This window comes from Desmodus rotundus, chromosome 7, assembly GCF_022682495.2.
Source record: "Desmodus rotundus isolate HL8 chromosome 7, HLdesRot8A.1, whole genome shotgun sequence".
Classification (NCBI taxonomy): domain Eukaryota; kingdom Metazoa; phylum Chordata; class Mammalia; order Chiroptera; family Phyllostomidae; genus Desmodus; species Desmodus rotundus.
The window spans coordinates 57305626-57333099 of record NC_071393.1 but is presented as its reverse complement, the minus strand read 5'-3'; the positions used below and the strand labels follow the sequence as shown (position 1 = coordinate 57333099).

Genomic DNA, 27474 nt, shown 5'->3' with positions numbered 1-27474 from the left:
ATAAAAATTAAAATCTACTGTTTAAACTGCTTTTCAAATAACTATTGACCATGGAATAGTGCCAGTCCTTTTACCTGCTTCTCTTTCCTCTCTGTCCATCTCCCCTCCCTCCCTCCTCACCCCACACACACACATGCAAGCACACGCCCCTGGAGTCCCCCTCATACTACAGAAATGCACACCTTCAAAGACAGTTGGCCATAAGACTAATATTTTCCAGTATTTTAGAAATATTCTTTATTCCATTAAATAGATAAAATCTAATTATTGTATTGCTTTTCTCTAACGAGCAATTTCAGTTTGTCAGTGAATATAGCATTTGTAAAATGGACACAAAAGTTTAAATACAATTATAAATCAGAGGTTGGGAAATTTTTTTCTGTAGAGGACCAGGTAATAAATACTTTAGGTTTTGCAGAATACTTAACTCTGCCAATTGCACTGCAAATGTAAAATGTAGCCATAGGCAGCACGAATGGGTATAACTATGTTCCAATGAAACTGTATTCCAAACAGGCAGCAGCCTGATTTGGCTGTAGTGTGCTGACCCCATACATAAAAAATGGAGATCATCTAGTAATTTAAAAAGTACAGAGGACTAGATCACAAATGTAAAGTTTCATGTACTTCCAAAATAAAATCAAGTACAGTGCGATGTAGACATATGTGACATTTGCAAGAGGGGTCAGCTCCAAAATAAGTGGTGTCTGCTGAGGTGCGTCCCCGATCTTTGGATTTTCCACACAATGAACACTGAACATACATTAATTTAGTAGTAAACATGTGGACAGCAAATATGAGAATCCCTCACATGCAAAATACAATGGGTCACAGAATGAGGCAAGGCTAGGAAAGGAGGCACACTACACTCCTCCAAGGGGGTCCAGACCTCCTAACTCCAAGGGCTCTCCTCTGCCCTCTGGGGCACACAGCTCATTCATGAGCAAATTAAGCACACACTTGAACTTTCCTTTTTAGTAGATTAAGATATCAAAGAGCTTTCCAATATGCCACTTGGAGCTCCACTGTCAGGCTGAGGTGGGAATACGGCCCTCACCTGATGGTTCTGTTGGAGTCCTCGTGGTCCGGGTCCGGGTCCTGCATTTCTCCACCGTCGTTCTGACACTCGGCCAACACCATCGCCACGTCTTGGACCATTGCCTCTTCCATGTCATCCATGAGCCCACTGTTCCTTTCACTGTCATTGTCATCACTCCCTTCTTCCATGACCACGTCAGACTCTCCTCCAGGGCTAAGCAAATCTAAAACATTGTTTTGCACCCGTGAAGATAATCCTGAAATCCTGGAGTCAGGGCTTAACAGAAAGTTAGGCAATCCTAAAACAAATCAACCAGAAGCCCTAAACACGTAGTTATTTAAAGAATTTCTCTCTCCTTTCAAAAAAATTTTAGTTCATAAGCATCTGGCATTATGACAGGATGACTACACAGCGGTGGGCTAAAGGCGGTTTACAGCTGTGAGCGCGCAAAACAGAGTTAATAAAGCTGTGGTAACAATCGCTACCTTTTTCCATACAAACAACTGCAAACCCACGTTTGCCCACCCCTGTGTAATTTTACAGGCAGATGCTTATTCTTCATGCCCCTAAGCCTAAAAACAGGAAAGTCATGGTCAGCCTTGGAAGAAAGCCAAGGGTGGGATGAGGGTGGGATAGAAGTACGAGGAAGCAAAATGGTACCAGACTCAAGGGAGGAGGAAACTCATAGTATCTCAGTTTCACAGCCCTGGTGGGAAAAAAGAGATCCTTGGGAAGATGAGGGAAAACTTTCACATGCAATACTACTGAGGGTCACTGATTCTTGCTATTCAGTAACTTTTTAAGTCATGAATTCCAAAATACTAAATTGGTCACATAACAAGCATCTTTTAAATACCCAAGATATTTGGTGTTTGAAGTTAAACTAACTACTATCAACTGAGTTGATAGTAATGCAATAAATTATAATTACTTATTGATACAGAGCACTTATTTTTAATTACAAAATAAATTGATTAGAGACCCTAGCCTGCCAAACTTGGAAAATTCACATTTTATCAGATTTTTCTGGCTGTCTGGAAAAATACACTATCAAAGTAATCAACAGTATCCAAAACGATGCTGTTTCCCCTTAGTTGTAGTTATCAAGAGCACACTGACATTTTCTGGGCCTGAACAAAGCCAATACCACATGCCACAGACAGTGGGAAAACTGCCAAACTTTCTACTTTGGCAGCTAATTCATGCATAACTCTCCAAGGCACAAACTAATATGGGAATGTATTCCTGGAGAGAATTCCCTTCTTCTTCTACTAGGTATGTGTTTCTTCTACAGAAGAAAGTTATAGAAGAAAGATAATCACTTGTTCTTCAGCATTTTAGCAAAAAAAAAAAAAATTCAACATGTTTCTCTGATTTTATATCACCATTTTTCTTTCCAGAGGAAACAGAAAACTGATATAAGACTGAAGGTATAAAAGAGTCCACTATCTATGAAAAAACTTAGTCTAGGATAGATACTAAGTCAAATGTTTTTTAAGAATTCATTAGGAATACTACTCGAGAAGGAAACGGGAGCTGCTCCGTTAAGACATGGAGTTTTTCTTAAGAGTCCTTCAGAATTAATTTATGTAGTTAGAGTATTCCCAAAGGAATACTTCCAAATGTAGAAAGTGGTATTTCTAATTGGCTGAATTAAATTTCATTTTATTATTAATAAGATTCAGGTTAAGAAGCACATATACAGGGTCTGGACAAAGAACACCCCCTTTTTGCTACAAAATATTTTGTTACAAAGTCATAAGCATGTAATTCTGTAACATAACAATATCACACTCAAGCACACCATATGACATTTTAGGTGAAATGTTCAAATTAAAACTATAAATTATTACACCCATATTTAACCCTACCAACCACACTCCAGCAGGTGTTACTTCTGCTGGACCCTGTATAATGAAAGTAGCTGGGTGGAGAAAGGAAGAGGACAATTATTTCCTGATGGGTCAGTCTCTGTGAGTCTCCCCTCCCTTGACAAACAAGGAAGAAAAGTAAACTTCTGTCTCAGTGCTTGGATTGAGAATGGAGGAAATGAGACCAACAGTTATAACCTGTAGGTATCCCAACATTTTCTATATTTCTGAACAAACTAGGATAGGCTATTAAAAAAGAGAACAGGAGCCCTGGCCAGTGCGGCTGGGTTGGTCATAGCATCCTCCAGGTTGGGGGTGGGGAGGTGGAGAGGTCCAGGGATGGGTCCCAGTTGGGGCACTAGGAGAGGCAACTGGATGGATGTTTCTCTCTCACATTCATGTTTTTCTCTCTCTCTCTCCCTTCCTCTCTCTTTAAAATCAAGAAGCATGTCCTTAGGTAAAGATTAAAAAAGAGAGAGAGCTGGAGAAGAGATTCTGGAATCCTTGTTTTCAGTACTAGCTGTTCACAATGTAAAAACCTGAGAAAATCTTTGCTTTGTATCAGAACTCCATGAGCTGGAATGGATGCTTTTCTACATTAAAGTAGAACAAACCGAGGCCATAATTCACTTTTATCTGAGTACAAGTCTGAGGTGAGTGGGGCACGGGTACGGTAAAAAAAAAAAACCCAAAAAACAAAGCCAGCAACTGACACAGTCTCTCCCAGAAAAGCAGCACTGCCAATCTTTCACACACAGACTCCTCCACGCACAGACGTGACTGCTGATTTTTACGCACCTCCGTTAATGATCACTTCGCCGAGGCAGTTGTTTGGTACTTTTGGGGCACAGCGTTTATGACAGTTGAATCTGCAATCTAATCACAATGATTTGAAAAGAAAACAAATAAAAAACAAGAACTCATCAGCAAGAATTGGCTGGGGACAAATATTTGGCAGCAAAATTATCCTCACCTTTGCACTGCAGGCCCTGCCGGAAGAGCCCCTTGAGGAGCTTCTTGCAGTACTGGCAGACGGTGGGCCGTGTGTACGAGTGGATGACAAATGTGTGCGGCACCTTCACCTTGGACATCAGAATCTTGTCCAGCTGAATCGGTCGTCCAATGTATGACTGTGAATTCGACCTCTTCTCTCGACCGATAAATGACTCTGATGGTGACTTTTGCTATAGGGTAGAAAGACAATAATGAACAATAAGATGGAAGAAAAAACTTGATGTATTTTATTTTACATTTATGCATTTTAAAATCACATTCTGTTTTACTACCATATTTAGTAATTTGATCCTTAAGAATACGAGCAATATAAGCTAACTCTATGTTTCTGTTCATTAATGCAATTTATCACCCCTTTATTTCTTATTTGAGTTACCTTGATTTTATAGTTGGAAATGAAGAGAAACGGAGATCAGAATATTTGAACCTGATTTCTAGAACTTGCAAAAATTCTTGGCTTCTAAAAAGTAATTTAATGACTTTAAGACAAATATAAGTCAGGAAAAAAGAAAAAGAAAAATGGTTCTCAACCCCACTGCACATATTACTTCACTGACATCTCCTAAGATATTACGTGCACGTGGCCAGAAAACACAAGCAGCTCAGGAAGACAGAAAATGAAAAGTAAAGGCACCGGTCTACCCTACATAGTACCTCACCTGAAAAACACCTACGATCCCCTCGGATTTCCTCAGCGGAAAAAGTATGATTTAAAATGATTCCTCAACCATGTGAAAGTAAAGGACTAAATTCACAGCATGTTTTTTATAACTGGAAAACACAGCTCCTAGTGGACTATATAAAACACACAAATACTAGTGTTTTGGTTATAATTATATCACTGTACACTCTTGTCTATCATTTTGGAATTAATCAGCCCAAGACATATGTTTTAAAAATTAAATTAATTAAAATTAACTGTATTTTCTGTGTTTTTTGGACAATTTCATGGTACCTCTTGACACCATGAAAATGTACTTGGGAATCATGAGAATAAATATATTTTGAAATCATCAAAATAAAAGATAAACCAAATTACTTTTTAATACTATAATTATGTATCTCACTTACTAAACTTCTTATTCTATGTAATTGTTATGTTAGATGCCTTACAAGATAGGCCTTGCTATCTACAGTTGAGGAATCAAAACTCATAAAGTTTATATAAATTCTTTTGGGTCAGATGTTAGCAAATAGTAAAGTGAAATCATGAACCTACATTTGGTTGCCTCCAGAGCCCTTGTATTATTATTACCTTACTCAATTAATATCTAATTTGGAGTGATTACTGACAAGACGAGAAAAAAAATCACATTTGCATACAATTTCCATCCATTTCGATCCCTGTCCGCACCAAAAGATTAAGACTACTTATTAGCAACTGGGGTAATTTTGATTTGCAAATTCACTAGCTACAATAAAATTGTTTTTTGATATGAGGTTCTACTTAGGGATATTATGACTATAGTTATAGTTAAAATTACAATTCCATAAAAGAAAACTATAAACTGTAATTGCTCTGGAAAAGCTCAACTCTTTGCAGAGATGCCGAGGGAGCCCATAAAGATAGGTCGAGGTCTGCCAAACCAGAGTCATGAACATATTGAATAAATACCTTCAACGGGATTGAAAAACAATTAAGTCCACAGGGTCAGGTCCCTGTTATATGTAGCCAACAGGCCAGTTTTAAGCACAGACTAAAATGAAAAGTGATATTTTTCTATAGTTGGAAGGTTTCAACAGTCAGACTAAAAGCTGACCTGATGTCACACTTTCTTAGCTGACTTAAAATGTTCTCAGATTTGGAAAATCATATGAAAAGTTGACCAAATCACTGTTCACTTATTTTCCTTAATTCAAGATATCGAATTCTAGGCTGTGTTAACAGAGCCAGTTTGACACAGGATTATTTACAACACCACGGGGCAAACGCATTTGGAAGAGCAAGAGGCAATCTGATAAACTGAATGTTTTCTACTCCCCCAGCACAGTAACAATCTCATAAACACTGCCATAAACTATAAGAACCAGAGTTATTCTTGAGAAGTCGTTTCACTGATTACCTCCAAGGCAGCACTACACCAGGAATTTTAAAACATTACATGAGTTAAGGGCAAAGAAACTGGCTGTTCCTTTGTGCCCGGAGATTGCACTACACACATATTCAGGCAATGATGAGATTCACATGGCCACGCGTGTCCTTGGCACAGAACAGTGGCTTACCAACTGCATAATTTATAGTGTCAGAAATTAAGACTTTAATAGCATTTAAGATTTCATGGCGATTTGAGCCTTTACTAGCATTAATAAAGAATGACCTCCTGTCATTCATGATACCTTAAAATTATAATCAGCTAGTAACATGGCCAGAAATACTAATTATTACATTTTCTCATAGTTCCAAGTGTAATTAATCATTTTCAATGTGGTCTATATTTCTATGTGACGAAGCTTTAAAATATTGAGACAGGGTGCACGCACGGCGACCGCTCACGTGGGGACTGATTTACTGCCGGGAGGAGACTGGCTTGTTTTCCTTTAATAGAGACACACTTTGGGGAAAGGAAGACTGAAAACCCTTCTGAAGTTTTGTTTGCAGAATTATACTCTATGTTTCTGGGAGTGAACACGCATACATTTGCGTGCGCTTTTCGCTATTAGGAGGCGAAATCTAAGACGACAAAAAAGAAGACTGTCACTATCTGATGACTTTGTAAACATTTATGATTTATTTATCCAGTCTTCAATCAAAATGTGACATGAGGTCATCACTGATATGTAACAAATAGTAAAACAAACAGAAAAACAGGAACCTAGGAAATAAATATATATTATAGGGCAATGGCCCTATAATATATATTTACCATTATTTATATAAATGTTTAAGAACCACCATTCTGTCAGCAGCCAATCATTTCTAATAATGGGAACAAAAACTAAACACTTCCAAGGATTTTCAGAAACAGGGCTACATTTGTCATTAGTAATTAATATTCAGTTACTATTTTAGGCAAAAATAATTTCAGCTATGTGAAGTTTTATTTTAAGGTATGTATATCAGAAACCCATTAATTACAGCATGTTTTGCTTGATGTAGCAAATTACAGAGCAGACAAAAATTTAGAAATTGGCAATTTTAAATGAAAAGATGCTTTAAAAAATCGTACTGATTTAAATCCAATTAGCGTGGGCTTTAAGTTAACTTCAACATGCAACTACCCTTGTGATACAAAGGGTTATGTTGACTTAAATTACGAGGCTTTTTAAAACAAAAATGTAATGCATTTTTATTACATTAAGTAAAGAGAAAGTATTACTTTATTTCTTCATTAACTTCATTTTATTTTTTTACTTATTTGTATACTTAATTATGATGTGTACAGTACTTTAGAATTTAAAATAAGATCTTTCTTTAAAGTAAACTCTGGTGATAAGAAAATTCTTTATTACTCATGAATACTGGTGAAGGTTTTATTGGTTTTACTAAGTTAACTAAATGGTATTTAAATTAATTTCCACTGTTACTTGCTGTTCAACTTTGGCACCGTGTATTCAGTGAACCTGGGAAATCTGCAGAATGGTGGTTGTTTTTACAGGAATGGGAAGAACGTTGAAGTGCATTGGAAACAGAACAACTACATTTTGTTTCATTCTACTTCAGTATTACGTTCAGAGCAAAGCTGGCACAGAACTTGCAGAACTGATTTTAAATGCCCTCCCCTATAATTATGGTTAACATATGCAGGAAGACGTGCTTCCAAAAACTTACATTTTTACATTAGCCGTGGGTTCTAGAATTGTTCTTTTCCTGAGCTGAGGACTTTGGATCAAATTACAGGTGTGTGTGAACTTTTGTGAGAATTGACATTACCATAAACTATGGTATTGGAATGGGCATATGTAAATGATTTGACTTGGCAAATTTTAGGTGATAAAAAGTATAAAGGTGTCTTCTGTGTTCTCAGTGTAAGGGGAATCATATCAAGGATGTGAGAGAATATGGGAACAGAAAAATGATGAAAGCTGAAATTCAAAGCCAAGACTGGAGATTAAACAGCATAAAGATGATAGAGATTAAAATTTGTTCAAATGCCTGTGGTCTTGTGAAGTGTCTGTAACATCTTTATGCTACTAGTGTTTTTATCTGAAATGACTGCCAAAGTGAAATCCACACGCACTGAACGCCTACTTCCAGAGACAATGCATCCTGCTTTTCTGGAGATGGAATTTGTTTTTTAAAACTGCTAAGCTAAATGAATGACTTAGCAAGCATGGAACCTTCCCAGGAAATGATTGCTTAGATTACATTATGGAAACTCCAACTGCCAGCAAGTCTTTAAACATTTAACAGGACTCCGAAAGAATTTCCCAACAAGGCATACAAATTCTCTTCATTAGTAAAGCTAGGAAACAGAGGGGGAAAAGTTGCCTTAACTTGTGGTTTGCTTGTTGTCATTTACATAGAGATCAAACGTCAGTTTTCTTCAGAGATAAAAGACACTTCACATAAAACATGATTTAAATAAATAAATTTAAAAAAATGTCTCCAATGAAAACTTCTGCAGTATTTTATACATAAAGTTTGTGTTCGGCCTTTTATTTTTTCCTTTTTATTGAGTTTATTGGGGTGACTATATTTATTAACTAAAATTCATTTCACAGCCCCTTGAATTAAAGAGAAATAAAAAAGTACAGAACACTGTAGCATATATGTTGACAAATCTTTGTAGAGCTGTCTCAATCATCGGACGATAAGCTTCTAAGGGAAGGATAGTGTCTTAAAATATTTGTCCTGTATTAATGGAAAGATGAATCTGGTACTTGATAAAAAGTAAGCATTGCTTGACCTCATCAGAATGAATGTTTTCAGGGAGTAAATGCATGGGAATAAATAGATGAGACATTTCAATGGAAATATTCAAAATATAGACTGTCATATAAGCTTTTCACTAATTTAATGTTACATGGACTGTAACTTCAACATACTTGCTTTATAGGGAGCATACAACTGGCTACAACTACAACTGCTCTTTGAACTCATCTTCCTGATCCTCACCCATACTTGGCATATCCAACATGAATCTGTGTAAAACTCTTCTGCTCTGGAAAGAGAAAGGTAGCAAGCTCAAACACCTGCAGGCTGTTAATATTAACAGGGGGCCCCTCGATGTCAGGGATGCCATGGAGAATGCTGTAGACTGTAATACATCGGAGAGTATTATGAAAACGGGGCCAGTGGCCAAATACCCCTCATTGCTGCCACGTGAGTAAGGGCTAAGCTCAGTGCTTCCAGACCTCAGTTTTTCAACAGAAGCAGAAAATTCCATTGTTTTATGAAATAACTATTTTTAAATGTAGGCGACCCTAAAAAAATTCCTGTGTGCCAAACTCCATAGCACGTCACATGCAATATTCACGTTAACCCCACGACCACTGTGTTATCCACATGTTACAGATAAGGAAACCAAATCCCAAGAAAGTTTAATCATCTGTCCAAGACCACACAGCCTGGACTGTAAGTACCAGAACTACGAATGCAGGTAATCTTTCTCTAGAATCCACACTAGATGATAATAATGATTTCTCTCCCCTTAATTCCTCCCAGCTCTTGCGTTCCCTGGTTCTATACCAATATAAAAATAGAAAGTATTTCCTTCCCCTCATTTAAGGCATGAAGGAAGAATTAACAGGAGACAGTGAGAATAGTTAATAGTATATTCTCATGCCCAAATGCAATGTGAAAACATTGTGAATCCTTTAACCTTGACCTATAGAACAGACTTCCAACCAACTTGGCTGTGCTCAGAGAACAGCATATGAGTCACGCATGTTTTCTAGAACGTGATGACTAACTGAATAAACAGCTTCTATTGTATAAGCATCACTGAGTTGGGTGCCGACTTTCCTATTCAGGTGCTATTATGCTTAAAAGATACCAGCACAACTATGCGAAAATAGATTCAACCAAACACTAGTCCTTTATTCCAGAAATTTGAAGATATCTAGCATTTTGGACGAACATTCAAAGACCTGTGCAGACAGAACAGTACCTTACATTAGTTCTCTCCTACTGTCATCGAGATGGATCTGACTTACCCAGTGTTTCTCACGGCAAATCCTACCTGAAAGCCCGATGAAGATGCTGCAGGACATAGAAAGACTGTAAATATTACTCTCTGTGCCCAAGGAGTTTACTATCCAGTAGACTTCGGAACACAACGATTGTTACTATCAACAATATCATGCTCTTTTGCATGGTTCTGCCTTATTATTCTGATTTCGGTTCACATATCACTTTCCCCAAGAGGCCTCCAGATCACCTAACTTATTGGCCATTCCTTGTTCATGCTTTGTTCCTCTCTGCACATCATTTTGTCTCTTCACGAGTCACTACTGCAGCTGCAACTTATTTACCTATTTGCTTGTAAGTTTGCTTTTTTTTTTTTAACTGTATCCGTTCAATGGAATACAGTAAGTTCCATGCAGAGAGGATCCTAACTATTTTGTTCATCACGGTATCACCAACTTCTGCAATACTGTCTCACATAGAACAAGTGCCTATATATATGTGTGTGTGTGTGTGTGTATGTATATATATATGCATATATATATATATGTATGTGTGTATATATATATATATGAGACAGTTTGAAAAAAAGATAAGACACATCGCTGGTGGTGGCAAAGGGGTCTTACAGAAAAGGAGTTTCCTGAAGAAGCGATGTTTGGTGTGAACGCTGAAATAGTCTTGCAAAACAAAGACCATGTTGAGTATTATTAGCCTTTAAATTCTTTTTAAGACAACTCAGTCCTCCCAATCTTCAGGCCGCTTAGACATTTCTTTTATACACCCTGAAACCTGTTTATGTTACCTGGGAATGATTAATGAACCCCACTCATAGTCGCTGCTAGTAAAACATCATTGTGAATGTTCAGCATGATGCTTGCTGACTAATTTCTGAAGCAAAAAGAAATAATCAGCTCCTTTCCACAACACTTAGATGAACATACTACCCCTGAGGGGGAAGTCAGGGAATTTCCTTGGGCAACAGACAAGTCTGAAGACCCCTGGGGAAGAGTTCACATAGGAATACCCATGTTTCCATGCCCCATAATTCGTGCAGTAGAGGGTAGGGTGTTTGGTGAATTTCAAGTTGTTCAAAGCTGTTCTGATTCTACATCCCTTGAACTACATGCCCAGAGTGCAAGATAAATGAGTTTGCCTCCTCAGTTGGATACCCTATATACATAGCATACATAAAAGCTAACTGACATTTTTTTCATAATGAAGAAAGCATTGCTAGAGGATGGGGGGGAAGCATGCCCCTTGCTTAATGATGGCTGCTGTATTTTACAGTAGAGAATCCATTTTTTAATGACTGTAGCAATTTGGGAAAGCTTTCACCATAATAACATAGAATCTCATTAAAAATACAAGGTGATCTGGATTTGCTGAGTGCTAGAGTAGTCCTGAAAGTTACATTAACTTTTATATTACTTTATTCTCTTTAAGTAAATAGAAATGAGCACAAAGGAACCTTACTATTTTAAGTGATCCACCCTTTGCAAGGAAAGCACAAGAATTGTTACTGAATTATTGCAAATTACAGGCATTGTTCTTTCAAAATGTCAGTTACCAACATCCTACAAATGTGTGGGATCATGGAGGAAAAACGAGACATAATACAAGAATGAGCACCTCTTTTTACTTGAAGGCAATGCAACCTTAAAGCTATGCACACTGCACAACAAAAAAGGAGCATTTCGGCAGAGGAAGAAAATAACTTTACGTCAACTTCTACTTCGGGGGTTTCAAACGTCAGACTTGGTCTTCACACAGAACGTGAACTGGGTGGCAAACAGATAACATAGAAATATCAACAATAGCAATTTTAGGGACATACATTTCAATAGTATTTGAGTCTGCCTAGAATTGACAAGATCCTGGCCTGGTTTTATGAGTTCACAGGAAAGTTGAATGAAATAATCTGGAAAAAGGTTATCCCACTGATTGCTTCATTGGAAACAAGGAGAAGCTGGAAAAGCATGCCATAAACAGTCCAGGGCTACAAAGGTCCTAGCCTCTCCCTTCAAACGTGGCCCATGGGGGCAGCTTTAAAGTAATTAATAAAATCTCAGCCTGCAACGGTCAGTGGTGGACACGAAGCAGCTTGTGTTTATGAGCACACACGCCTCTGAAAGGACATGGTAGCACCAAAGACTTCATTTTAATGAGGCTCAGTTAAAAATGAGAGAGGAAAAAGAAGAGATTTTTTTCCCTTTAACTACCAAAAACATTTTGAGTTTTAAAAATAGAATAGTACTAACTCAATGAAATCATGTCACTCAGTGGTATTTTCAGTGCATAGCTATAGTGAAATAGATGCCACTCAAAACTGGACTATTTGGAGAAAGAGGTACATTTGTTCATAAATTCTGGACATTGTTTTAGCTTGCATTTCACTATATTTATCATCAAAATGGCAACACTTTCACTCTTCTTGAGAAGGGAGAGAATTCATCTGACAAACAGAACCAAATATCAGAAAACCATGTATAATGGATCAAGTAAAATAATATACCTAAATATTTCTCCAACAGATAAAGTTTTAGAAGCTAAATTATTTCTGATTTTTAAAAGTCTGATTTATAGTACCAATTCATCTTCCACCTTATTCATGCCTCAGTATTATCTGTTCTACACGAACCTTTATTACTTTATTTATTTAGGATAGGGACATTCCTGAGGACACATAAGCTCTCCATGTAAACATGAGCAATCTTCTTCCATATTACTCAGCTAAGAGCTCGGTAGTCATGACTGGCCAGGAATTAAAGGGGGCAGGGGTGAAATCCAGCCAGGTCTGGCATGACATTCGATGGATACAGATGGCCAGTAAGCCAATGACTATTACCGCTAACAAGGCGGGGAGGGGCAGGGGCCCTGTTTTGTATCTTAAGGTGGAAAGCAATGTTTTCTGTCTTCAGGAACGGCTTGTGGGGAGTGTTATGGAAGCCACGTATTGTTCCTGAGGAGAGCACAAGACCTCTGGAGCCCTCATTAAAGATCCATTTGTTCCTAAGACCTTCATGTTTACCAGTACAAGTAAGTGGTACTGATGCCCCCATGCCCCCGTGCCCTGTTGCCCCAGTGGAGTCCAAGAGAACTCTCCTGCAGCGTTCTCATTTAGAATTGCACATCTGGAAGTCTCTGCTCATGGCATGAATGTACACATGACAAACCAGCCACTCTGAATGAAACGGGCACCAGCTGATCAGTAGCACATAAACGGCAGACCACACACTCTTAATTTTACTGAAGGCCTCCTTCTCCACAAACCCACCACCACACTCCTGTCTCAAGTGTGGGTTAAAGAATTCTTGGATCTCTCTGGACTCTGAAAGTATATACTGCCCAGGTTTGAATCTGGAGAACTAGTTTACACAATCATCAAAAGAACTCTTGCAATATCTGGCAAATGTATTACACGGATGTCACGGTGCATATTTAAATGGAAAAATTACTTCTTAATTCAGATGAATCACCAGGATTCCTGGAACTCCAGAACACGAGAGTAACAATTAAAGTCTCTACTGCTAGAGAGACTTTTGTTACTTTGGAAAACATCCCGGAAAATATTCATTTGGCCAGAAATATCATCATAGTTTCATTCAGGGTTAGAAACAGCTATTTTTCAGCATTGGTTCATTTCAAAAGAATCTACCTTGACTATTATAAAGCATATCAGGATCATACCACGTTATAAATTGAAAATGCAATACTGGTATTCTTTTATCTTCATTATTTTTAAATGAACAAAAACAGTAAATAAATGAGTCATTTTGGGAGGGCAGAAGTATATGGCCGAGAATTACTGTTAATACAATACCTGTCTTAATTAAATATGAATCAGTAAACTTTATGTAAAAATAATAGCAGTTTCTGTCAAATTATTATTTATAAAATATGCACCCTAACATAAAACATTAAATTGAATATTGTCTAACTTTCATAATGACTAAAGGATGCAAAAAAGTGAGCACGTAAAATAGTCAAACACAGGGAAAACTTCTGCAATGAGCAAGTTATTTCCTAATAATTTCTGTAAGGCAGTCTGAATATTAAGAATTACTAAAAAGACTACTAGGCTAGAAGCATTTAACTTCACCAAAAACAACTCTCTGTAGTACCCCTTAATCCCAAAGCTATAATAGTACATGCTCCTTAAGGACATTTAAAAACATTTAAAATGACTTTAGTAATGTTCTTAAATTAAAAAAAAAATTCCATGAGACCTAACATGTTTTAGAAAAATTGTCATCAATTGTACCCTGTGGTTGCAAAGGACACCAGTGTTTCATATTCTGCTTCACTTTCTACCTTGACTTTATCTTCCCTACCCCAAGAAAAGACCATTTTCCTCAATAATTTGACAAAAATATTATGTTTAATATGCTCATATTCACTTAAATTCAACAGTTTATATATAATAAGAGAATGAGTGAAAATATTTCTTCTCTGTATTAAAATGTTAATATGGGAAATGACATCATTAAATGGAAAATATACTTCCTCATAGATTATTAGACAGCGGACTGCTATCATAATGTATAAAAATCTAAGAAACCAATAATCATGTCAACAGAAAAAGAGATAGGCAATTCACCACAGGCGAAACACAAAGAGTCAATAAATACATGTAAAGCTGTTTATCACCCAATAAAAATAATATTTAGGTAGAGATATATTTTCCTATCAAATTGGTGCAAAAACACCTTTTAAAATATTGGCACAATGCCTTATTGGGAAGAGTATTTGGAAATAGAAACTCATACACTGTCCTCCATATACTGATTTAAAGTTTTCTGCTTTTTGAAGAACTATTTGGCTAAAAAATAAATTCTTTAGCTCAACATTTGACTTCTAAGAACATAACCTACGAATTCATTCAGAAATGCTTATTGATAAACCTACTAAAACTTTTTAAAATGTACAAAAAATACATACAAGGATGTTTATTTCACACTGTTTAAAATAAAGAATGAAAACCTAGTCAGTAGATTAATTAGTATATAGTGATGTACTACCAGGGAGCTGTGACAAAGACACAGATGCACTGGGTTCGTGTCTGCATGTTGTCCACTTGTGTGAGCTCCACGAGGGCAGAGACTTGACCTGAGTTCGTACATTTCTGCACCTTAAAGTTACAAACATGCTGAACACGGACAACGACCAGATTTCTATAACAATTCTGTAGCTCACCTGTCACTAAAATATTTCTCTAAAAATTTCATCAGATTTTATGCATCATTTTCTTCCAAGACATTTATAAAGAGATAAAAAACAAATCTGTTACCTTTTCAGAAAAGTAGGTATAAACAAGTTCAAGAGCAAAAGCTTATGCCGAAAACGCACCCTGTTTCTATCAGGAGCGATCGCATAAAGGCCTTGTTGCCTTTAAGTTGTGTGACTTCCACAGAAAAGCAGACTTCTTGTCAGTCCTCCTTCACACAATCTGTCCCTGGCTTGATTCCCAATTTGAAGGGAGAGATACTACTTCACAGGTAAAATTATATCTAGAAGGCACTGTCAATTACAAAACTTAAATTTACAATAATTTTAAAAATTACATTTATTGAGCTTTCATCCTGGACTTTTCTAAGTAGGGAACAATTTAAACTAGGATAATTTTTCTAAACACAGGAATTTACTATTATTGAAGCAGATTTCTTCATTTTACATCTTATAAATCAAGATATCTTGACTTACCAATTTTATTTCACCCAGAATACATTCTGGTTGTGTTTTCATTAGCTTCCTTTGTTAGAGTTACCTTAACAAGATCATCTTAGAATGAACACTAATAATGTATCTGAAATTTATAGTCTCACAAGGGAAAATAACAATATGTCAACTCTCAATTTCCAAGAGGTACAGAAATAAAGAAAACTAAATATTAACATGTCAATTGGGCAAAACAACTTATCATAAGAAGAGCACCTTGTATACTCTTTAGTGCTTGATCTAAATGTCTTTTCTCTGTGTCCAGGTTATTAATTGCTTAATATAAATAAAAGGCCAATTTTGGAGGAGGACTTAATTCAAACCTTTATGAAGGAAATTTGTATCTTTTCCATATATAAGTTCTTCTTGGATTGGCACCTTGAGATATCTACTTGAATAGCATCCTTTTAAAAGTAATTAGATTGTGATAATACATTAAGGAATACAAGTTCCTTTCTTGAAAAAGTTATATTCATTTTCAGACAGTCCTTGTTCTGTTCCTTACTGTGCCAACCAAAATATGTGTATTGAGGTGGTGACCTCAGTTTACATGATTCTGTGCTACCTGGCATCAGGACACAGTTCAAACATGCATACATTTCAGTCTGCACACTATTGAGTAAAGTGAGTGCCAGCTGTACCCTGTTCCAGTCTGCTCAGGTTCACGGGAAAGACACCGATGTAGTGGAACCAGGTCATCTGAGGGCAAATGTTCATCTAATGATTCAAGATCTATTACTCTAATGCCTGCACTGCTCTTTGTCCAATTGAGGACTGTGAAAACCTGGACAATAACAAGAAAAGACAACAACAAAAATATGTTCTTTTTTGCAGTTCAATAGAATGGATTTTAAGTTAAATTTTTAAGAATTATAGTGGACATATAATTCTGAGCTACACTCTGACCTGATGGTTCGCATAGAATTAATGCAGGTAACTGATGACAACCTACTATTAAAATTCTGGTTTGCAAAAGACGATGAAGCATAGCCCGTGCTGGGCACACTCGGTACATACCTCAAAGCCGGGACTCAGAGGAGGCTGAAAGGCGGAGTTGTAAGAGCAAAAAGCAGGCAAAGGAGCAGAACAGAGGGAGCAAAAAGACAAGACAAAAAAAGAAGAAAACCAGTGTTATTGGAGGAAAGCAATGCATATTATTCAATAATGTTTTATATAGGTTTGCTTTCAAGAAAAAGCAAAATCTTATACTAATCAGTCTTTGTGGCCACAGAAACATCTGGGTTTGCAGTTACTTTGTAACATTTAAATGGAACAATAGACACAAACTCCAGGTTGCAAAAAAATTACAGTGGTGAACCGGTAGAGGCAAAAAGTGAAACTACTTGTCATACATGTCAGGAATGACAAGATGGTTCTTTCACCTTGTTGAAAATAAATTATAGTCAGAATGAAGCATTTTTGACCTTTGAGTGAAAGATTAGATTTTTTCTCAATAGTTTATCCTCTCGATGGGAAAAGAAAGAAAAAGGTCATCAAAGTAATCAAATGTCACACAGTCGTTGCCTGCCTGCAGGCAGTGGTTTACAAACCTGCAAAGTCCAATGGTGGGTTAGACTTACAATGAATGAGAGAACTATGCCACTGTGCATTTTTGCTCATTTTGGAGTCTTTGCTGTGTATCATTGTTTTCTGTCTGATTTCATTCAAGTTTAAGATATAATTCAAAAGTGGAAAAGTTATTCTGGATTTTTTTTAAGAGGAGAAGGAGTATCAATGAAGAAAATATAAGAAAAATCTTGGTTAAGTAGACAACACATATCTGGTAATTTATACTGAATGTGTTCATTTTTTAATCCCTGTTTCCTGAAGCTTTTTTGAGCAGCTCTCTCTTTTAACTAGAAAACAAATCAAAACTAAAATACGGTTGACTCTTTTTCATAACCAAGACACATGACTGTGTTTTGAAATCAGTGCTATTTCTTGTGTTGATCAAACTTTTGCACACTACTTTTCATTGAGTCCCCAAAGAACTTGTTTCCTATTATCAAATAATATAATTTCTATAACTCCATTTTCTTTTAATTGATTGATAAGAATCTCAAAACTAAATTAAATTATAAATTATTCAGATATAATATTTTTATTTTTCTCACATGAAGAGTAATAAAGAATCCTAATAAACTTATTACTTGATATGTATTTGTTTCTCGCTTTTAGTTATTATGAATAAAGGTGTTAAAAACATGCTTGTAAGCATACCATTCACATTAACACCCTTCAGAAATGAAATACTTAGATATAAATCTAACCAAATATGAATAAGTTCTATATGGAAAACCACAAAATTCTGATGAAAGAAATCAAAGAACTAAATAATAAAGAGATGTTAATGGATAGGAAGACTCAATATTGTTAAGATGTCCGTTCTTCCCACCTTGATCTACAGATTCAGTGCAATCCTAATCAAAATCCCAGCAAGTTATTTTATAAATATCAACAAAGCGATTCTCAAATTTATATAGTGAGGCAAAAACTCCAGAGTAATCCAAACGATGTTGATGGAAACGAACCAAGTTGGAGGACTGACGTTATCTGCCGTTAAGACTTACTATAAAGCTACAATAATCAAGACACTGTAGTGTGGGAGAAAGACCACACAAACAGATCAATGAAACAAAATAAACAGCTCCAAAATAGAGCCCCCCAAATGAAACCAACTGATCTTTGACAAAAGAGCAAAGGCAATACAACAGAGCAAAGACAGTCTCTTCAGGTGGTAATGGAACCAATGGACATCGCATACAAAAAAACCAAATCAGATACAGACCTTACACACGTCACAAAAATTAACTCAAAGGGTTCATAGGCCTAAACATAAAGCACAACACTATGAAACTCCTAGAACATGCCACAGGAGAAAACTTAGATGACCTAGGGTATGACGATGCCTTTTTAGACAGAAAACATCAAAGACATCATGAAAGAAATAATTGATAAGCTGGACTCCAATAAAAAAACTTCTGCTCTTCAACAATGTCAACAGAATTAGAAGACAAGCTACAAACTGGAGGAAATATTTGCAAAAGATACATCTAATAAAGGATTATTAACCAAAATATAAAAAGAATTCTTAAAACTCAACAAGAAAACATACCCAGTTTAAAAACAGACAAAAGACCTTCACAGAAATCTTATTAAAGAAGGAATACAGATGGCAAACAAGCAACATGAAAAGATATTCCACATCAAATGTCATGGGGAAAATGAAAATCATAATATCAACGTTAGACTACGATGCCCTTATTAGAATGGCCAAAAATCAGAACACTGATAACACCAAGTGCTGACGAGGGTGTGGAGCAACAGGAACTCTCACCCATTGCTAGTGAAAATCCAAAATGGTACAGTCACTTTGGAAGACAGTTTCTTACAAAACTAAACATACTCTTACCATACAATCCATCAGTCATGTTCCTTGATACTTAGAGGAACTGAAAACTTACATATACCCTAAAAACCTGCACATGGAGGTTTATAGGAGCCTTATTCGTAACTGTCAAAACTTGAAAGCAACCAATATGTTCTTAAGTAGGTGAATGGATAAACTGTAGCACATCCGACAACGGAAAATTAATCTGCACTAAACATAAATCAGCTATTAAGCTATGAAAAGAACATGAGTAAACCCTAGGTGAAAATCACTACATGAAGGCGGCCAATCTGTAAAGGCTACATACTGTATAATTTCAAATATGTGACATTCTGGAAAAGGCAAAACAATAGAAACAATACAAGGATTTGTGGTTGCCAGGTGTTGGATGGAGGGATGAATAGGTAGAGCACAGAGGATTTTTAGGAGAGTGAAAATTCTCTGTATGATACTATAATAGGGAATACATGCCCTTATACATTTATCTAAACCCATAAAATTGACAACACCAAGAGTGAGCCCTAAAGTAAACTACGGATTTTGGTGTTTTGATTATGATGTGTCAGTGTATGTTCATCAGCGGTAACAAATATACCACTTTGATGAGTAGTGTTGATACTGGGAGAGACCATGCATGTGTTGGGGCAGGGAGTATACACAAGAAATCTGTGTACCTGCTTCTCAATTTTTCGGTGAACCTATAACTGCTCTAAAAAGTAAAAAAAGGGTAAAGAGATTAAGAAGTACAAATTGGTAGTTACAAAACAGTCACAGGGATGGGTTGGGAACCACCCTCCCTAGTTTCAGAAGCTTTAACCCCCCATGGCTGAGACTGAGTAAAGAGACTGTGGAAACATAAGCCACTAAGGAGACAAAGCTTATCTCCCTGGCAGGGGCACCGGTCTCTACCCCCTTTAATTCACCCTGCTTGGTGCCAGGCAGCTGACTGGTTAGCCAATGATGGGTAAGATTCCTCAAGGGAGGATGGCCTAAGACAGGCATGGTCATGAAGGGGCCCTCAGGGAGGGACTTAGGGGGCTATAGAAAAAGGGGGTGATGGACCCTCACCCCTCAGCTTTGACATAGCCTGAGTCCTCATGCTGTCTGGGAGAAGTCTCCTCACCTCTTGGCTGCCTTACTTCCCCTGCCTGACTTAAGCCTGAAACAGTGACGGAGGGCGGTGCAGCCCTGGGCAGGAACTGCGGTTCCCCAAGGCAATCAGCCTAAGAAAGAATGCATAAAATCCTGTGAAACCTGCTTTGGGGAGAATGTCCTCAATTTTCTGATAAGGTTCCAAACATGAAATGAGTTTGTTTCCCAAAGTTTTATAGCCCTTTAGCCAACTGACCCTAACTCAAAATAAGCCCTCAGAGTTCTTTGTATGTTATCTATTTGATCATTACTGCCTGACAATGATTGATGAGCTTTACCTGTATTCCTGTGCAAAGTGAACCCAATAAAAGCCCATTAAGGAACAAGTTCCTGGCCCTTCTCCTCTGAGAGATCGGCCACCTTTCCTCCCCAAGCAGATCATGTCTTGGTACTTATTCTCATCCATGATGGCCGGGGGTCTCTGCAGGGAAGGCCCCCCACAGGGATGTAAAGTACAGCATGAGGAACATAGTCAATAATACTGTAATAACTATGCATTGTGTCAGGTGAGTATTAGACTTATTGGGGGATCACCTTATAAGTTATATAAATGTCTAATCTGAATATAATAAATTACATCTTTAAAAATAAATTAAATAAATGCTCGTACATCTTTTTCTGTGCATATCTATACACATTTTTGTTGAATATACCTCTAGGAGTAGAACTGTTGAGTCATATGATATGCCTACGTTCAGCTTTAGAGGGTAACTGTCAGAAGATAACTTTGGAAAGTGAGTTTTCCAAAATTGTTGAACCATTGTATGTTTCTCAGTAGTAGTTTACAGGTATTCCACATAATCAATATCTTAATCACTGTTATTGTCAGTGCTTTTTTCAACTTTATACACGATAGGATAGAGACATCTCACTGTAGATTTAACTTTAGTCTCCTTGATAACTATGAACACGATGCAAACACGAAAAGTATATTTTCATGTGTATTGTCTATCTTTCTCGTAAAGTGTTCAAGTGTTGTGCCTATACAGTACGGAGTTGTCTGTCTTCTCACTTTTTTTAATAGATGTTTATACATTCCAAATGACTCTCTTATAGGATATATACATTGAAAAATTCTTTAATTTTGTGACTGGCTTAATAGAATACCCTCCCATTCTCTGACTTGCTTAATGGTATATTTTGATAAAATAATTTCCTAATTTTAATGATGTCCAACTTATTCATCTTTTTCTCTTCCCATCAGTAATCTGAGTCTGTTTCTTGGACCTATTTTCCTATTGGCCCCAGAAATGTTTGCTGAAACCACCCCTTCCTCACAGTAGTGCCGTCCCTGTCGTCATCAGCTGGCCTGTACGACCATGTAGTTTCTGCACTCTCTCTGTTGCATTGATTTGTTTTTCTGTCCCTGTGTGATACCGCATTGACTTAACCATGGCTTTATAAAATGCTTGGAAATTCTCCAGCTTTGTTCTACAGCAGGGGCCGTGGTAGTTTTTATTGTGCACTAGAGCCATCCTGTGCATTGACCGCTCTGATTTCCTTCTTTCGGAAACATCAGTGCACCAAATCCTGATGGCCTTGGGTGCTCAGGAACCTTCACGTATGTTTTACTTGATGTTATGTTTTACTTTATGTCGTATTTTATTCAGCTTTTATAATTGCCCCTTTCAAGAGACCTGATCTAATACAAGCTTCTTCATACCTAGGAGAAGAAGTTCTGGAAAAGATTACTAAGTTTTTGTATAAGATTAAGTCTTGCATAACATAGCTTTAAATGGCTTTAACTTTCCCCTAATACCACAAGAATATTTGTCAATAAGAGAAATGAATAAAGCATAGAGAAATGATAGGGTCACTCATTATTCTTTATTTTTGAGGGGTTAAAGAAATTTATTTTTTAATTTCTTCCTCCATCTACCAAATTTGATTTTATGTAAGCAGATTGTTGCAGAAGTAATCTTCTAATTAGAGATATTTTCATGTATGATATTTCTGTGAAGCTGTATGAAGAAAGGCATGTATAATTTATCAATTTATGTATTTAATGCATTTTTTGTTTTTTGACTTTTTAAATTTAATCTTCATTGTAATGTTTTCCATCACCATTTTGTCCCCTTATACTCCTCCCGCCAGCAATCACCACACTGTTGTCCAGTTCCATGAATCCTTTTTCCTTTTTGCTCAGTCCCTCCGTCCCCTAAACTACTACCTCCAGCTGTCATCTCACTCTCCATCTGTGAGTCTGTCCCCATTTTCCTTGTTAGTTCAGTTTGTTCATTAGATTCCACATATGAGTGACATCATATGGTATTTGACCTTCTCTTACGGGCTTATTTCACTTAACATAATGCTCTCCAGGTCCATCTATACTACTGCAAAAGGTAAAAGTTTTCTTTTCTTTTCTTTTTTTACGGTCGAGTAGTATTCCACTGTCTAAATGTCCTACAGTTGTTTTTATCCACTCATCTACTGATAGACACACGGGCTGCTTCCACATCTGGGCAATTCTAATAACGCTACAATGATACGGGTGTTTATGTTGTTTTGAATGAGTGTTTTGGGTTCCTTCGGATATATTCCAAGACATGGGATACCTGGGTCAAAAGGCAGATCCATTTTTAATTTTTTGAGGTATCTTCCTACTGCTTTCCACAGTGGCTGCACCAGTCTGCATTCCCACCAACAGTGTAAAAGGGTTCCGCTTTGTCCACATCCTTGCCAGCACTTGTTTATTGATTTATTGATGACAGCCATTCTGACAGGTGTGACATGATATCTCATTGTGATTTTAATTTGTACTTCTTTGGGGGCTAGTGATGTTGAGCATCTTCCCCTACATCTATTGGTCATCTGTATGGCCTCTTTGGAGAAGTGTCCAGCTGGCCATGGGCACCCATACAAGTCCAACTGGCCCTCTTGTGCTTCCTCTGCACTCCCTACCATTCTCATTGTGGGGAAGTGGCTTCTTCTGTCTGTCTACGGTTATAAGGCTTCTGTCCAACTAGTGTTCAGTTGGTTGTTCAGGATGATTTCTCTACAATTTAGTTGTAATTCCAGATTGGTCCTGGGAGGAGGTTAGTGTAGCTTCCACTTACTCCTCTGCCTTCTTGGATCTCATGATAGGGCCATTTAATCCCAAGTTCTCTTCTGCAACTGTCGAAAGTTCTATAAGATTGATGATATCTTCATATGTATATTTATATGTAATGATATAAGTGAGTCTGACTTAAGGATGCTATATTTTTGTTATTTCTTTCTAAATATTGGTGATGATTTATAAAACAATAAACACTCCCACATAGCTGTTTGCCGTAAATTGACTACATTTTGGACTTTCTTAAAAGATGAACTGATTCATGGTTGGTGTGGCAGATACTGTTTACTACCAAAGTTGATGACAGATAGAGCCTGTCATATAACCTATGTTGTTATCCTCTCTTTCTAACTGAGCAACTATTGAAATATGAAATTCAATATATGTGCCCAAAATGGACAAATTAATGAAATTACTAATATCTTAACATATATGTGAAATGATGATTTTGCAGTCAAAATAGGAAATCAAGTACAGAAGAGAAAAACCATTTCCTTACATTTGAGAGAAAAGCTGCACTAATCATGGCAGACTTGCAATATGGGTGATCTGGCGGCATTAATAAACAATGCTATTATCTTTTTGAGTAATAAAAATATCCTTTATGGTATACAAAACTGAAAGGTTTCACTATTATTACCATTATATTATCTTTGACTAGGTATGTATTGCAAATTTTAAACTACAGTTACTGGCCTTTTGCGTCTTGCCTAGGTACGAAAAGGAACATATTTGTTTCACGTCAAGCAAGTCTGGGCAAAGCAGGGTGGCTTTGCCTGGCAAAAAGTAGCCAAGGCCTGGCTCAAGGAACCGGGAAGTGCGTGTCCTCCTCAGGGTGGACCACAGTCTCTTCTTTTCTCAGGAACTGGGTAAGGAGAGATGCGCGAGCCTACACATCAGCGCCACCACAGGACTTCCAGGGGGACTTCCCATTTGAAGGTTGCCACTGGCACATTTCATACAAGGTTATAAATGTTTATGATAACGTTTCTCAAAGTATCTTATGGTTCCCAATATTTTTCTCACTTCATAAATATCTAATTGGATCACAATTCTACAAGCATTCTTGACAGACATGGTTAAAATATAATTTTTAAAAGTACATTTTAAAAATGCATTTTAAGCATTTTACTACGAAAATTTTCATTCACTAATAAAGCACTAATGAATAACATTTGTTGTAAAATATAATGCAAATACAAACTCAAAATACTAAATAATTATTTGGTGAAATACAGAAATTAAATAATTTTCTTTAAAAACACAAAAACTTGTGTTAAAGACTACAGTTATGTAACCTAAACTATATTTATATATAAACTATATGTATATGCATACATATGTGTATGCATATAATTTAAATATATAACTTATACTTATAAAATCTAAATTATATCTGTGGTGTTTTGAAGTATGTATATATATGTGTGTGTAAATATATATATGTACATAAGTGTATATACTATAAAAAGTTGAGATAAATTTAAAAGAAGAATCTTTAGCATTAATCATCTAGATTCTAATCTATTCTAATGATGAATGACTTTAGAGCTTTAGATTTCTTGTGAGATATTAAATAATTTTTTAAAACTTTCTCTGATAAAACTAAAAATAATACAACAATTAATTTGTAATTATTTTTCTAAACTTGTTTTTAAATGCCTATCCTGTACACAGTATGACTCTCAGTGACTATCCTTAAAAGCAAAAGTAACTGCTGTAACTTGTAAAATCACCGCTTACAAAAATTCAAACGAAATCAAAGAACTTCAGAGTTAGAAAGGTGACATGAGAGGTATTTGAAAAAGTAAATAGCTTTTGATTTGAGCATTTTTTGTAAGAACACCACTAATTCCAATTAATACAACTGTATTGGACAATCCATAATCACACACATACATTCTGAATAGCTAATGACATATAATACATTCTTCTAGTTATCAGTGGAATTCAGTACCTGCCTTCTCCCAACATGTTCACTGATAAGGTCTGAAAACACAAGAAACTCCCAAAGGAAAGTCTTGAGAAAACAGAATATGGAATTTTCTTAATTACAAAAATGAGCATTCAATTGAGTTATATGTCTAGCTCATGCTGTAACAAATTAAAATGATAAAAGATCACAATAAAACATGTTTCAAACAATGAACTAATTAATACAAGTTCTTAGAGGTGTCTTAAATATGTACTGCCACTCTCCATTCCAAGAAGGATTTATTTAACCTAAAAGTTTTACTGATTTTTAATTTTTTTCTTTAACGATTTTTTTACAACTACTAAGATGTAAAGAGTCTTTATAAAATCCACTGGGGAAAGGAGTAAATATGGGAAATTTAAAGCCTCACACCATTAGCTAATTTAAAAAAAAATGTTCTTATTTTAAATATTTCACATAATTACAACTTTTACTGTGCTTTGAATGCTTGAAAACCCAAATTTAATTTTCCTGAAGAATAATATTTAAGCCACATGGATAAAATATATATTTTGGAGCTAGGGGAACAAGTGTTAAGTGCTATTTTCTCACAGCATTTGCCAGTAGTGTCATTCGCCAGCAATGGCAAACAATTAAAGACTTTCACATTTCCATTAACGGAAAATTTCAAATTTTCCCCTGGAATAAAAATTCAGCTATGCCACAAAGGACTTTTAATAATCTTCACAGGAAAACATCTTTTATCTCTATTTTCCAAATTCTGACAAACTATGTTTTTCAACATTCACTCATCAGCAGGCGCTGCCCTGGCCCCATGACCACGGTAGAACCTCACACACTTTGTAACGGGACTGCCTCGCAGAGAAGAGGAAGCCTATGAGGCACTGACCACGCTACAGCACAGGCCCTGAAGAAACACAGTCCTGTGCACCCGGCCGTGTCCTCCCTCCCCGGGCACTGTCTTGAAGCGACACTGCTATCACCTTGTCCCACAGACTTGTCGTGTGAAAGGGGGATGTATGAACAGAAGGCCCTACCAGAAGGGGCTCATCGGGGACACTGGTGGACAGCTCGGCAGATGCTGTGCGGACTGTGCTGAGCCCAGTGAGGGAGACGTTTGAGAGCCTTCTCCGCCTCACACCACTGCAATTGTTGGGGATTTTAAATGCACATCTCTTATGGTAATTCAGACCACATCCTGGAAAAAGAAAATAAAAAGGACTTTTGTTCAACCATAAATTAAAATTAAAAGCTATTCTAGTATCAGTTGTAAATTTCAAATTTTTTAAAATAGTATTGCTTCCATTTCTCTTGGGGCTACTTGCTATTCAAATTTTCTTGAGATTTTTCTGATTTATTTTCTGTAAATAATCTGGGTTTTGAATTCTGATTTTACTAGATGAGCTCAGCAACTACTGTGATTATCATTTTTTAAAATTTCCTTTGATCTAATGAATTTTGGCTTTGAAGGACCTAGGAGAAAAAGTCCAAGAGATGATCTGAGCCATTCTTAGCTGCCACAAGTCTTAATGTGAGTGGACACATGGGGAAATTAATCACAGAGCATCATAACTTCTGAACTACATTGATTTGGATTTTGGCTCCATCGTTCAAGGATTTCTTTCTACAGAGGATGATAAAACTATGACATTGGTACACAAGTGTGGCACGAGTTGTATCTGCCACTCAATGACAGAGTGACCTTGGATGGTTTTGATTGACCTCCTGAACCTCTGCTCATCTCAACAGACGTTTATTGAATGACTACTATACCACGACCAGGATTAAGACACCAATTTTATTTTTACTCTTTTGCCAAAATAATAAACATGAAAGAAATATATTCATACGAAACAGGGAAAAGATGTGAGAATTGGGTTTCCCAAGTCAAAGCAAATACGTCAAAGACAGGAAATGTACAGAAATGAACAGAACAGAATCCACACAGTCCCCAAACCCCCGGAAGGTATCTGAGGGAGAGAAAGCATTGTTGTAAAGGGCACAACATAAGCAGGTAATTACAGCCTGTGCTCAGCTTGGTTGGAGAAGGAAATTTCGTACCTTCACATTTAAGGCCTTGGCGGACTAGCCCCCACAGCATTTCTCCACAGTGATCACAGAAAGCGGGGGCTCTGTACGAGTGAACAAAGAGAGCGTGGGGACGAATCTGGAAGTCCTCAAAGGTGGCAGAAGCTGTAAAAACAGGAATGTTGAAAATTGAGTTGAACGGA

At 36.7% G+C, this 27474-nt stretch overlaps 1 protein-coding gene across 2 annotated transcripts in view; it reads right to left on the bottom strand.

Moving 5' to 3' along the window:
• PRKD1 (protein kinase D1) overlaps positions 1-27474 on the bottom strand; it is a 313565-nt gene that overhangs the window by 50902 nt on the left and 235189 nt on the right. Inside the window, exons 3-8 of one of the 2 annotated variants that reach the window (XM_045188313.2) lie at positions 27305-27436; positions 26281-26441; positions 16727-16750; positions 3884-4094; positions 3709-3786; positions 1058-1262 (exon numbers count right to left, since the gene is read on the bottom strand). In XM_045188313.2, the coding sequence (XP_045044248.2) occupies positions 1058-1262; positions 3709-3786; positions 3884-4094; positions 16727-16750; positions 26281-26441; positions 27305-27436 (811 nt within the window). The remainder of the gene's footprint in view (positions 1-1057; positions 1263-3708; positions 3787-3883; positions 4095-16726; positions 16751-26280; positions 26442-27304; positions 27437-27474) is intronic. The other variant, XM_053928918.1, reaches the window with a different exon arrangement.